At 53.5% G+C, this 11,735-nt stretch overlaps 1 protein-coding gene across 1 annotated transcript in view; it reads right to left on the reverse strand.

Moving 5' to 3' along the window:
• Positions 1 to 8,346, reverse strand: part of MAML3 (mastermind like transcriptional coactivator 3) — a 221,964-nt gene extending 213,618 nt beyond the window's left edge. Inside the window, exon 1 of the mRNA XM_048943286.1 lies at positions 7,787 to 8,346. Coding sequence (XP_048799243.1) covers positions 7,787 to 8,251 — 465 coding nt within the window. The 5' untranslated portion in view covers positions 8,252 to 8,346. The remainder of the gene's footprint in view (positions 1 to 7,786) is intronic.
• Between the last annotated feature and the right edge of the window lie 3,389 nt (positions 8,347 to 11,735).

Consider the following 11,735-nt stretch of genomic DNA (forward strand, 5'->3'; position numbering starts at 1 on the left):
ACCTGGCTCACCCTTAGGCAGACACATACGAAAAGACCAGAGAGAGGTTAACCAGACAGATGTTCCAGACACTGCCAGGTTTGCAGCACCTACTTAATACAGTTCTCATCGTAAAAGCAGTGTGCCATGCAAATACAGCTGGTCCATTTGGATAAACTACTTCAAAGATGGCTAAACCTATGCGTTCTTACCACTGGATTAAAGCAACAGGAAAATTTATAATAAAAAAGAAGGGAGGGACAAATTTGTCATCCCCAAGGAATCACTTTCTCATGACAGCACATATTTTGACACCAAATGAAAGAATGGAACAGTCTGTTCCATGTATTCAAACATCCATAACAACTGTAAAGATGGTACGTGCCAACTTTCTGGAGCCCCTCTCTGGCTGTAACAGGACTGCCAGACACTTCACCACAGCCATGGGTGAGGGGAAGGGAGGGCTGAACTCAGTTTTGTTTTTGCTATTCTGCGTTCACTAACCTCCATTATCACTATCCACTGCCGGCAACAAAAGTGTGACCAAGATAGGCAGTGGTGAAAATATAAAGGTAGAAAGCTTTTAACAGTGAAACGAAGGAGAAAAAAAAAAAAAAAAAAGTATTCTTTTTCTGTTTCACATTAGGTAGAAAGCATATTCAAAGCCTTAGAGAAACCCAGACAGCTTCTCTGAACGAAAAAACATTAAGGCAAATTCTCTAAGATGAATTTTCAGAACTGCAGCAATCCAGACTTGAAACAATCTTCCAGCCTACAAACTCGTTAGCACAAATTATTTATGTCATCATAGTAGGAAAACAGATAGGATCTACAGATTACTTGGAACCACTACTTAGTATGCAGCCATGTGCTACAAGCCGCAGTGCTTCAGCCAACCAGGAGCCCAAACGACGTGGCTGTCATCCACCAGAGAGGTCTACCACCAAAAGCAGGAGTCCACCAAAGCCTTCAAAGGTCCATTACCTGCTCCAGTGAGAACCAGAACTACATGCAATGAAAAGAGACACTGCTTGCCAAAAGCATTGTTAAGAATTGGTCATTTAATGCTTGTAACAGTTTTCACTTATGCGCTGGAATGCAACCCAGAGAAATCATAACAACAGCCACCAGTCTCAGAGACAAAAATGAGCAACAGAGAAAATCACAGCTGAAATGCAACAATCCTTTCAGCAGCCCAAAGATGACGACTGCCAGCTAAGATATATTTTTAAGTCATTTTCTCAAATACTAGAGCATATGTAACCACAAAACTCTGCATAAACAGAAGTGGCAGGAAATGCTGCAATTTCTCTCTTGGCTAAGTGCTGCTCTATCCTCCTTATTACAAGGAAATGTAAATGATTAAAAAACTCCAATACCTTCCATAACTCTCCCAATCTCTCATCTGCCATAACCAACTCCCTTCCTCCCTTAGATTAAACACAATGAAGAAGTGCCAAAATATCACTGTGGACTAGATACGAGCCAAAGGAAAGAGAAAGAAAGCTGAAAATATAGAAAATGGATGCCTATCAGGGGTTTTTCTTATCTGATTAGTACATCCCCTTCCGCCCTCAGAACCGATCACTGGTCACCCTCCACCCTTACAAATCCTTGCAGCATAAATCCTTTTACTTTGTCTTTTAAAGCACAGTCTAAAAGCTGCCATATGGGTACATGTGCTGGTTTATAGAAACACGCATGTACAGTCATACTGACTGCTTGGGATAACGTGCAGGGGAAGAATAAGGCTGGGGACCAACCCTGCTCCTCACCTATGTGCACAGCATCCAATGGCCTTCTGAGCAGGCTTGAGATTTTCTGAAGTGGCATAAAAACAATGCAGGAAACCTGCACCAAAGAGGCAGAGCCCAAGAGCCCCCAGCTCTGACCAGTTTAAAAAGCAACTCCCAGAATCACAGAATGGCCTGGGTTGAAAAGGACCACAACGATCATCCAGTTTCAACTCCCTGCTATGTGCAGGGTCCTCAACCACCAGACCAGGCTGCCCTGGGCCACATCCAGCCATATCCCAGCAGCTTTGGTTCACTCCTCCAAGATGCAACTGCTGAGAAGCAAGGACCTTGCAGAACTGTATACAGCCCTATTTGAAAACCTTGTAGAAAGCGGCCACGATAAAAAATACAGGAAGGAAAATAGGAGAGTTGTTGGTCTTCCTGCTTATTAGCCTAGTTATTCCAAAAGTCATGAATTCAAACTTCTTTTCCACTCCCTGTGTGCTGCAATTATGCAGAACTGACAACAAGCAAAAAGCAACGGATCTACTTCTCTACCAACAGCACTTCAACTTTAGCCTTAACAGTCAGAGAAACCTACAGAAAACACAAGGAGATTACAGGCAGACACACTTCTCTCTTCTCACAGGTCAGCTAAGTTTAAAGTATTCACATCTCCTTACAGTTACACTGGACGTGGTGGCAACCAAAATCAATCTGAAAGTGGGAAGTCTCGAAAGAGAGCAGCTCAGCCCCTTCCTGTAGGCAAAAAAATATTCAACAGCTGCTATCTCATTAACCACCACAAGTTTAAAAACACATTTATTTCCAACCCCAGTATAACTGGGTTGCAAATATTCCAAAAGCAAACAGGAGCAGACTGCAAACGCTGTGCACCTGAAGTACGTGAGGGGGAAACAAAAGGGGAATCAGAATTATACAATTTTATGACTCACCATCTTAAACAAACTAGGAAAATAAATATTTCAAACTGCTAAAGCTCCCAAATTCCCACTGAACATGCAAGTGTGTTGCTTATCTGAACAGCGAGATCTCAGGCTGGAAAAATGACTACAGGTTCCCAGCTCCAGCCTGAGTCTGAACCTCACATTTCAATTCAGCAGACTGAACACTTGAAGGACTTCTGTCAGCAGTTCCTGGCTGTCAGACCTGTCCTTAAGCCCCTGCTAATCCAAGCACATCTCCCACATGAATTATACATATTGGAGTAATATGCAACCAAATGGCACATACGTGTGAGTGGTTAAGGAAAAATGAACTCTGACTCCTTTGCTGCTTCTCACAGTGCTCTCTCATCCCCCGCTTGTATTAAGGGACAGGATCGGTCGCCCCTTCCCAGAGGTTACTGAGCCCTGATAAAAAGGGTGTGAGAGCAGGTAGGCACGCTTTAACTAACATCCCACGTGTTTGTCCTGGGATAAGGGCAAAGTTTCACAGCAGGATTAAGGTGTTGTAAGACTGTGCTGCCCATGGGAGGGACAGTCAAACAAACCATGGACCTGATCCAGCTGAAAGCCATCCCAGAACAAAAGGAAAAAATAGATAAATTCCATCCTCCCTACCTGCTTGGTGAACCCGCTGACCGGGAAGCTCCATGCGCAAAGGGGGGGCAACCAGAAAACACAGCCACTCACCCCAGATGAGACCTCCTCGGTGGCTGCAGTTCCCACTTAGGCCAGCTCAAGCTACTTGTGACACGTTGGTCAAGCGTGCACAAACTTAGGTTCGCCTAAACGCAATCAACTGTTATCAACATGTGTCAATGTTTTTGGCTCCGCCAGCAGAATAGTTTTGGACGAGCTCCAGCCAAAGTCTTTCCTCCTGAACTCTGCCAGGCCTCAGACTTCAGGGCAGGACTTCGCACCCTGCTGTTTGACCAAGCTGAAGGTAGATCTCACTGTGAGCGCTTACTGTGTCAAGACACAACTTTCCCTGCTCCAGATATGGCTCATTCAGGCCCAACCCGCTAGCTCTTAAAGAGACACGGTTGCATTCAAAACACATAAAGGTCACCAGAGGCCGGCGGGGCTTGCAGTGAAGAGTCTCTCTATTCCTTTCCATTTGCTGAGCTGAAACCTACTGTGCTGATGAGCTGCAAAAGGAGGTCAGCACAGAAACTCCTCACCCTAAAGGACAAGAATCACACAGAAGCACCAAGCATGAGTTGCTATGGAAAGGAGAACTGAAATGGGAGAGGCTGTGGAAAGACACAGAGATCCACCCTCAGAGGAAGAGCGAAATAAAAAGGGTTACAGGATGACTCCTTCCATGAGGCATATGAGAGGAGGAGTGTTGTTGGCCTGGGATTTAACTCTGGTGTCATCCCAGTTCTGTGTTCACCACCAACCTTACCCCCGTGCAAACAAGCTCAGGCATGGCTCACTAACTGCAGAGATGCTTAATTCCACTTCATCATCCGGCACGAGTAAGGGCCACAGCATTACCTCTTGTGGAAAATAAGAAACATCCAAAAAATATCTTTCTTTTCACCTTTTTGCAATGATAGAGAAACAGACCTTTCCTGTAGAGCAGCTGATGAACCCCTGAGCACCTGTACAGAAGCTGCACAGCAATGCTACGTGAGAAGCACAAGAACTGTGCGCAGATGCGTGAACACACACACAGGTAGCCAACAAATACAGCACATGTGAGCTGTAAGAAACTGCCTACAAGACCAATGGCATCACTTGACGCTCAGTCTCATCACTAAGACATATGAAGAAGTTGCATATTTCACTGGGGATACCCCCTCCAACAGAAAGGAAGCAACAAAAAGGGTAACCACTTTCCTGGGGTGGAACATCTGCCAACAAGGAGCAGATACAGCCAGATGGCTGAAATTCCAAACATGTCATTCCGTTCGTATACCGACCAAGCTGAAGGCACTGCTCTGCCCATCTCCCTTCTCACAGGTAGGAGGGATGTGACCATCCGCTTCCATGAGGCTGTGCATTAGCCCAGGGTGGGTAAAAGAGCACTGACGGAAAACACTGTGTTTGCCAGCTGTGTTTTCTCCAACTTTCAACCAACTCCGAACTGGCATAGTGTGCCCTGGCAGGGGAACAGAAAGGATGATCTAATAGGTCAGTTAACTTCCATCACGAATTTCTGTGATCTAAATAACGTTTTACGGTGTTTAAAAATCATTTTTCTTTCAGGGTTATACACGGTCAATCCAACACAGTGGCTATCGAGCCTATCATGATGCTAAAAAAGAAAAGCGTTGAAGAGCCTTTGAAAGAGGAAAAAGTAGCTCCAGTCCCTTTATACATTGTGGCAGAGCTCAGATGCAAATACAGGCGCATCAGAAGGTCAGTGTGGTAATTACCAAAGCTGTGCTTCATTGGACAAAAATAAATGACAAGACTGCACAGAAGAGCAGAGCCGGGGATAGGACGTAGGTAGTTTAATTTGGCAACATACATCTTACATACACTACTGTATGCTAAACATGTGCTGTTTATATCATATACATACACACACATACAGCCTCTGGGCCACATTCACACAATACTGTGGATGCAAAGCCAGAAGACTCTCGCACTTAGAGCTGCAAACGCAAAGACAGATTAACTCACAAGCACTGAAATCATGCGTTGATGTTTCCTGGAACCAGCAGAGTTTTGGATGGCCTGCAAATGTTCCCAATGCTTCCTTCACAACCTCGCTGGTATGACATTCTAATAACCCAACACAAAAACACAGAGAACAACTGTGGCTTTTGCCAGGTTGGACTGGAAAGAAAAAAAGTTCTCCCAGCTATATATAAACAACTTGGATTTTGGGGCACATCCCAGTCAATGCCTGTAAGGGCACAAACAAGTTCTGAGATACACTGCTCTCCTCAAGTGCGACAGACTAAACCAGCTAGCAGTTCATGTCTTTCAAAATTCATCCAGCAAAAACTTGGTCTATGGCAAGGTACAAATTCAGAGTAGATCAGCAGCTCACAAGACACAGCCAAGCCCATGCTCCTACATCCCTTCCCAAAAAAGGCTGCCAGTGAGAACCACTTACTGGTTCACATGGGGTCCTAAACAGTTCTGCTCTGAAAGAGCAGTGGCACAGCTGCCAAGGGATGTGGCAGAGTCATCATCCCTGCAGCTCTTCAAGAACCACGTGGACGTGGCATCGAGGGATGTGATGAGCAGGCAGCACTGGTGGTGATGGTTGATGATCTTAGTGATCTTGCCCAACGTTAACGATTCCATAATTCAATCAGGTACCTAGGATTCAATAGGTACCTCTGTGAACCTCGGAAACGAGCACTGCCCTGTGGTTCCCCAGCCCTCCTGATGGAAGTGAATGCACACAGCAACCCTCCCTGCCCTCGCCTACCTAAGCAAGAAGGGAGAAAAGCCCAATGCACAGGCTGGTGTTAGGTCAAGGCAAAGGAAAATAAGGAACACAAAACTGCTTTGCTAAATAAGAATCCCAACGCATTTACGTTGTGAAACTTCTTTGCAAACTTCTGACAGCTGGACACAAGGAACTCTCCACTTTGGTTTTCTTCTTGCTTTAGGTTTATTGTACTATTAAAAAGCACAAAGGTTTCAAATTAAGTATCTTTCTGTTGCTTTGAAAGAAGCAACTTCCCAGGCTTGAAGTATAAACTTCACGTGCCAGTGAATGTTCCCTAATGCTCTCAGATGAGACAGAAGTCATAACTAACATTCTACAAGTGAAACGGAGCACATTATTCTTTTATATTTTTCTACAATGCACATCCATATAAACAGAGAGGTCGCTGGAAAGGGGTCTGGTTTGATCAAGGGTTGGAATCGCTCCTCCCCAACGCGAAAGGTCCGTGCACATCCCGTACCTATACACGGCACACTGCCGCCGTGCAATTACCGGATCTCTGCCAACTATCGCTACGCGGGGCTGCTCTCAGCTCCTCGACTTTTCTTCCCCACGCGAAGCAGCAAACGAACGCGGACAGCGTACCCGCGTCGTCCCGTCGGTCCCCACAACTTTAACACGGCAGCCCGCCCGCCCAGACGCAGGGAGAAGGACCGACCCTCGAAGTGCCCAACGGCAATCCGGCAGCGCTACGGGGCCGGGACCGTGAAGGGCACGGCCCGGAGCCGGCAGAACGCTCGCAGCCCCGCGGTTAGTCGGAACGGCTGTTCCCCCACGGCAGCGGCAGGGGAGCGGCGAGATGTCAGCGGGAGGCTTCTCCGCTTCCTGCGCGCGGACTCCCTCCTCCCCCACTTTGTGTGGTCGCCGCTGCGCCCTGCCCCTACGCGGCCGGGCCGAACCGGGCCCCCGGGGAGAGGCCGGGAGGCGGCCGAGGGGCGGGAGGCGGCGGGGGCAGCGCGGAGCTTTTGTCTGCCGCCGGCGGAGCCACCCCCGCCCCCCGCGCGTCGGAACGGGCAGACAAAGCGGGGCCGCGGGGAGGGACGGGGGGAAGGAAGGTGCCGCCGCCGCCGGGGCGCCGGGAGCCGAGCTCGGCTCGGCCCGGGATGGGCGAGGGAGGGTCCGCGGGAGGGACGTGCGGCGCTCGGAAGGCGCGCCGCCGCCTGCCTTTTTCTCCTCCTCTTTCTCCTCCTCCTCATCCTCCTCCCCCCGCCGCCCATTGTGCGCCCGGCAGACGGCGAGCGGCCGCCCGCCCCCGGGCAGCACGGTACGGGGACGCGTCGGGACACACACGGCAGAAGGAACGCGCGGCCACCGCTCCCCGTGCAGCCGCGGCCGGCAGCCCCGCTCCCCCCGCGCCGCCTCTTATTATTCATCATCGGCGCAGGCTGGGAGTGGGAAACTCCGCTTCCTACTCGCAGCCGCGCTCCGACCGGCTCAGCCTCCGCCCCCTGCCCCCCCCCCCTCCGCTCCTCGCCGAGCTCCTTAAAACCCGAGGAAACTTTAGGCAGCGCCCGAGCGCCGGCTGCCGCTCGCCCCGAGAGCCCCCGGCTCGCAGGCGGGCAGCTCGCACCGTCCCCAAGCACGGCTCCGGCCCGCGGCGACGCGGTCCCTCTCCCAACCCCCCCGCCGGAGGAGCCGGGAAAAAAGTTTGTCCTCCCGCCGCGCCGCGCCCCCCGAGCGGCCCTTACCATGATCAGCGTGTGGTTGCGCTGCTCGGCCGCGGCGGGCTCGGCGTCCTGCGGCTGCTTGCTCGGCGGCGGCTGCTTGCCACCCGCGCCCGTCTTCTTGGCCCGTTGCTCCAGCGTCCTCTGGTAGAGGCTCACGGTGTCCCTGCGCTCCAGCTCCAGCTGCTCCGCCTGCGCCTGCTGGTAGCGGCTTTCACAGCTGACATGGTGCCGCCGGCAGCCCTCGATGCGCTGCCGCAGCCGCTCCACCACCGTGCTGTGCTTGGGGACGCCGCCGCCGCCGGCGGCCCCGGCCCCGGCGAGCCCTCCGCCGAGGCCGGCGTTGATGCAGACGCTGCTGCCGTTGGCGGCCGGGGCCGCGAAATCCCCCATGCCCGGCCCCGCGCGCGCCGCTCCTGAGGAACTCGGCGCGCTGCCCCCCGCGGGGTCCCGCTCACAGCCCCGCGGGGCGGGGGGGGGCACCGGCATGTAGCGGGGAAGCGGCGATCCCCGGCGAGCGCTGCTGCTCGCCCCCAGCCAATCCCCCTCGAGGAGCTCCAAAACATGAAGGAGGAGAAGAGCGGAGCGCGGCGGGGGGGTGGGAGGGGGTGCGGCGAGCGGGGAAGGTGCCGGGGGTGACCGCCGGGAAGCGGCGCAACAACTGAGCGGCGGCGGCGGCGGCGGCCAACTCCGGGGCTCAGCGCGGCTCTTCGCCTCCCGCGGCTCCTCCGCGATCCGTGGTGCCCAGAGCGGCTCCGCGGGGCCGCCGGAGGTCGCTCCCAGAGCCCGCGCTCCCCATGGGTGAGGGGAACACGCGCCCCTCCGCACGCACACACGCGCGCACGCGGGGACGGCACACGCACACGCGGGGACTCCGCACGCGCCCACGCTCGCACGCGCCGTGCACACGCCGCACACTCACTCGCGCGCCCCGGCACCCAGGGGCGGGCACGGCCGCTCGCTCATTGTACGTTCCTCCTAGAGAAAAGTTTGGGCTCTCGTGCCGCGCCGCGCTCGCAAAGTACTCGCGCTGCCGGGCCGCATGGCAACGGGAACCCAGCGGCACGCCTCGGCCCGCGGCCGGCCCGCACATGCACGAGCCGGGGCCGCGCCGGGGAGAGCGGAGCCGCCGAGCCCGTGCGGAGCGCCGCGCTCACACAGCCGGGCGCCGCGCTCCGCCGCCGCCACAATGATCGAGGGCCCTCCTCCTCCTCCTCCTTCTCCACCTCCTCTTCTCCTCCTCCTCCCCTCCGTGCCAGCGGAGTGATACAGGGCGGCAGCGGTCGGCGCACGGCGCGGCTCCCCGGGCCGGGAGGCAGACCCGGGGACAAGGTGCAAAACCCGGCGCGGACGCCGCCCAGCGGGAGCGGACGCGGCCGGGCCCCCCGGCGCCGCGCGACTCGGCACGGCCGCCACCTGCCGCCCCGCTCGGCCCCCCTCCCCGCCGTGCCCGGAGCGGCAGCCCCGAGCCCGCGTTGCCAGCGGCCCCGCGGGGGGGCACGCCGCGTTTCCCTCCGGCGTAAACCGCTGCATAACGAACGGCGAGAAGCGAGCGGCTCGAGCCCGCCGAACTTCTGCGTTCGATGCGGCGGGGAGCGCTGCCGGGCCGCCCGCAACCGGACGGCAGCGGCTGGAGCGCTCGGCACACGCACGGCTCTCGCGTTCAAAGTGTCAGCCGGTGTTTGCCAACTCCTTGTCGAACAGAGATGCGTGAAGCCGAGCCCCGTCTCTTGGGGACACCCCTGTGCTGGAACGCGCCGCTGGAAACAGGGAGAAGTGGGAACTCACGCACCGGGCGTGGAGCTGACCTACGCCGTCCCCGTTTGTGCCGCGGCACGCTGGCACAGGGCACGGCTTCCGAGCTCCCGACAACGGCAAAAAGCCGCCTTTGTCTCCTCGGCAGCCTCCAAGTTGGCTTTTATCGCGTTCCTATTGCGACAGCTCCCGGCCACGAGCAGACTAAATCCTTACCAGCGGGCAACTGACACCGATCGGCAATGAGCGCCTCGCGAGGCCGGCGGGGGCACGCGGGCTCGTTCCCCTTCTCCCCCCCGAACTCTCCCCGGCAGCGGCCGAGTAGCGGAGCTCAGCCCCGCCGCTCCGGAGCTCCCCGCAGTGCCCTCTGCAGCCCGCCGTGCGCAGAGCACCGGCACCCCACGGAGCGGCGGGGACCCACGGGGATCTCCGGGTCCCGCTCCTGGCTCGGCGCCGTGCCTTCAGGGCGGACGAGCGGAACCGCGAAGTTTTGCGGTAGCCGGAGCTCGGTGCTGGAAGCTGAATGGCAATTGTAAAATAGCGCAATAGCCGGGAGGTTTCACCCTTTGGTTTTGGGTCGCTTTTATTTAAGGATGCTAACGTTGAGGCTCCTGAAACACTACAGCCGAAATCTGCTGTTTGGGGAATTATATCCATTCCCAAGGGCCGAGGGATATATGGTGCACTCACCGATGCCTGCCAGTATCGGTTGGCAGGGCACTAATTGAGGGTTACGGGAGATGATTGCCTGGTAAAGGATCTATTCAGCCAGTTACGATTCTGAAAAATTACAAAGCATGGGCCTGATCTGTGAAAAGAGACGCAATATGAATATACAGCATACGTTCTCAAGATGATTATCATGACAGAGATCTGTCTAATTAGGAAGAATCTATTTTAATGCTAAGAAATGAAAGAGCCCAGCTGGGAGAGGAATTCAGAGGAAGATGCAGCAACATGACTGCTAAGCTGACAGCAAATGCAGCCTAAGCATGTTCCAATGACAGCTTCTAAAAAAAAAACCATCTCAGCATTTAATCAATAGCGGCTTCAGAACAAGTAAAGCCCCACAGATAACCCAGCTAGTCATATCAATGGGAGGAGCTCCATACATAACATAGAAAATACGCATTTGCAGAGCAACACACTGAAACCACTTCCCCTTTGTCAGCCGAGTTACGGGCTATCCAGTAGATGGGCAACGTTAAAAGTACCCTGAGGATAAAGCTGATCCCTGCTGTGCCGGAAGTGCCGGTGCTCTCATATAGGTTGCAAACGGCTGCTTTGGGGCAGCAAGTTTCAAACCACCATGGGCAGCAGAGTGACTTTCAAAGCCGCTGCCTGGTAGAAACCTTGCTGAGAGCTCTTACAATAATTAAACGGTTCCTGTGTAAGTCAATGGGTGCCATGGTGACACTGGCATCTGCTGCAAGGTCAGCCTAGCATCAACAGCTCAGGTGCCCACTGAGTACAGTAACTTTGGAAGCCAGATAACAGACGTCTTTTGGGAACGGATGAAGCTTTCTTACATCACAAAAAGCACTTCAAAAATTTCTGGCGAAGTTTCTCCAGGATACAGTGAGCACATCAGATGTACTTCACTTACTACCCGTAAGCTATTTAAGTGCACGTTGCCTAATACAACTGTAGGCCAGAGAGAATAATAATGTCATCTCCAGAGCAGTTAAAAGAAAAGCCATATAATTGAGGGTTGATTAAAAACAAAACCCCAAAACTTCCACGAATGCATCAGTGAAATCCAAGTGCAGAGTAGCAGCATGTCTAACATTCTCAGGACAGCTGGAGTGGCCACGAATTGCGGCTGTCAGAGAGCTGGAGCTGCAGGAATCCTTCCAGCAATGAACTGAGGCTGGAGCAAAAGAAGTTGCTCTAAATAGTTAAAGAAAAGTCATCGAGGTTGAAAAGGAACAGGAGAGCAAAACAATGAGGGGGGAAGGGGAAGCAACAAAGAAAATCGCAAAGCTAGTTAAAATTGCAGAAGTCGGGGCTCTAAGGCAGACTGCAGGAAGTGATGGCTGTGGAAATACAAAAACCTGAAACACTCTCAGAACTACATGCCTGCCAGTAGTTCTATGCAATTTGGGTGGCAGAACATGCAGAATCCAAGTCAGAATTTGTACCAAGTCTTTCCAGTTGTGAACCACACTGAATGCTCCACTTCAGTGAGGTATTAGAGCGGGACTGTCACATGGACTGA

The sequence above is a fragment of the Lagopus muta genome, chromosome 4, assembly GCF_023343835.1.
Source record: "Lagopus muta isolate bLagMut1 chromosome 4, bLagMut1 primary, whole genome shotgun sequence".
NCBI lineage: Eukaryota > Metazoa > Chordata > Aves > Galliformes > Phasianidae > Lagopus > Lagopus muta.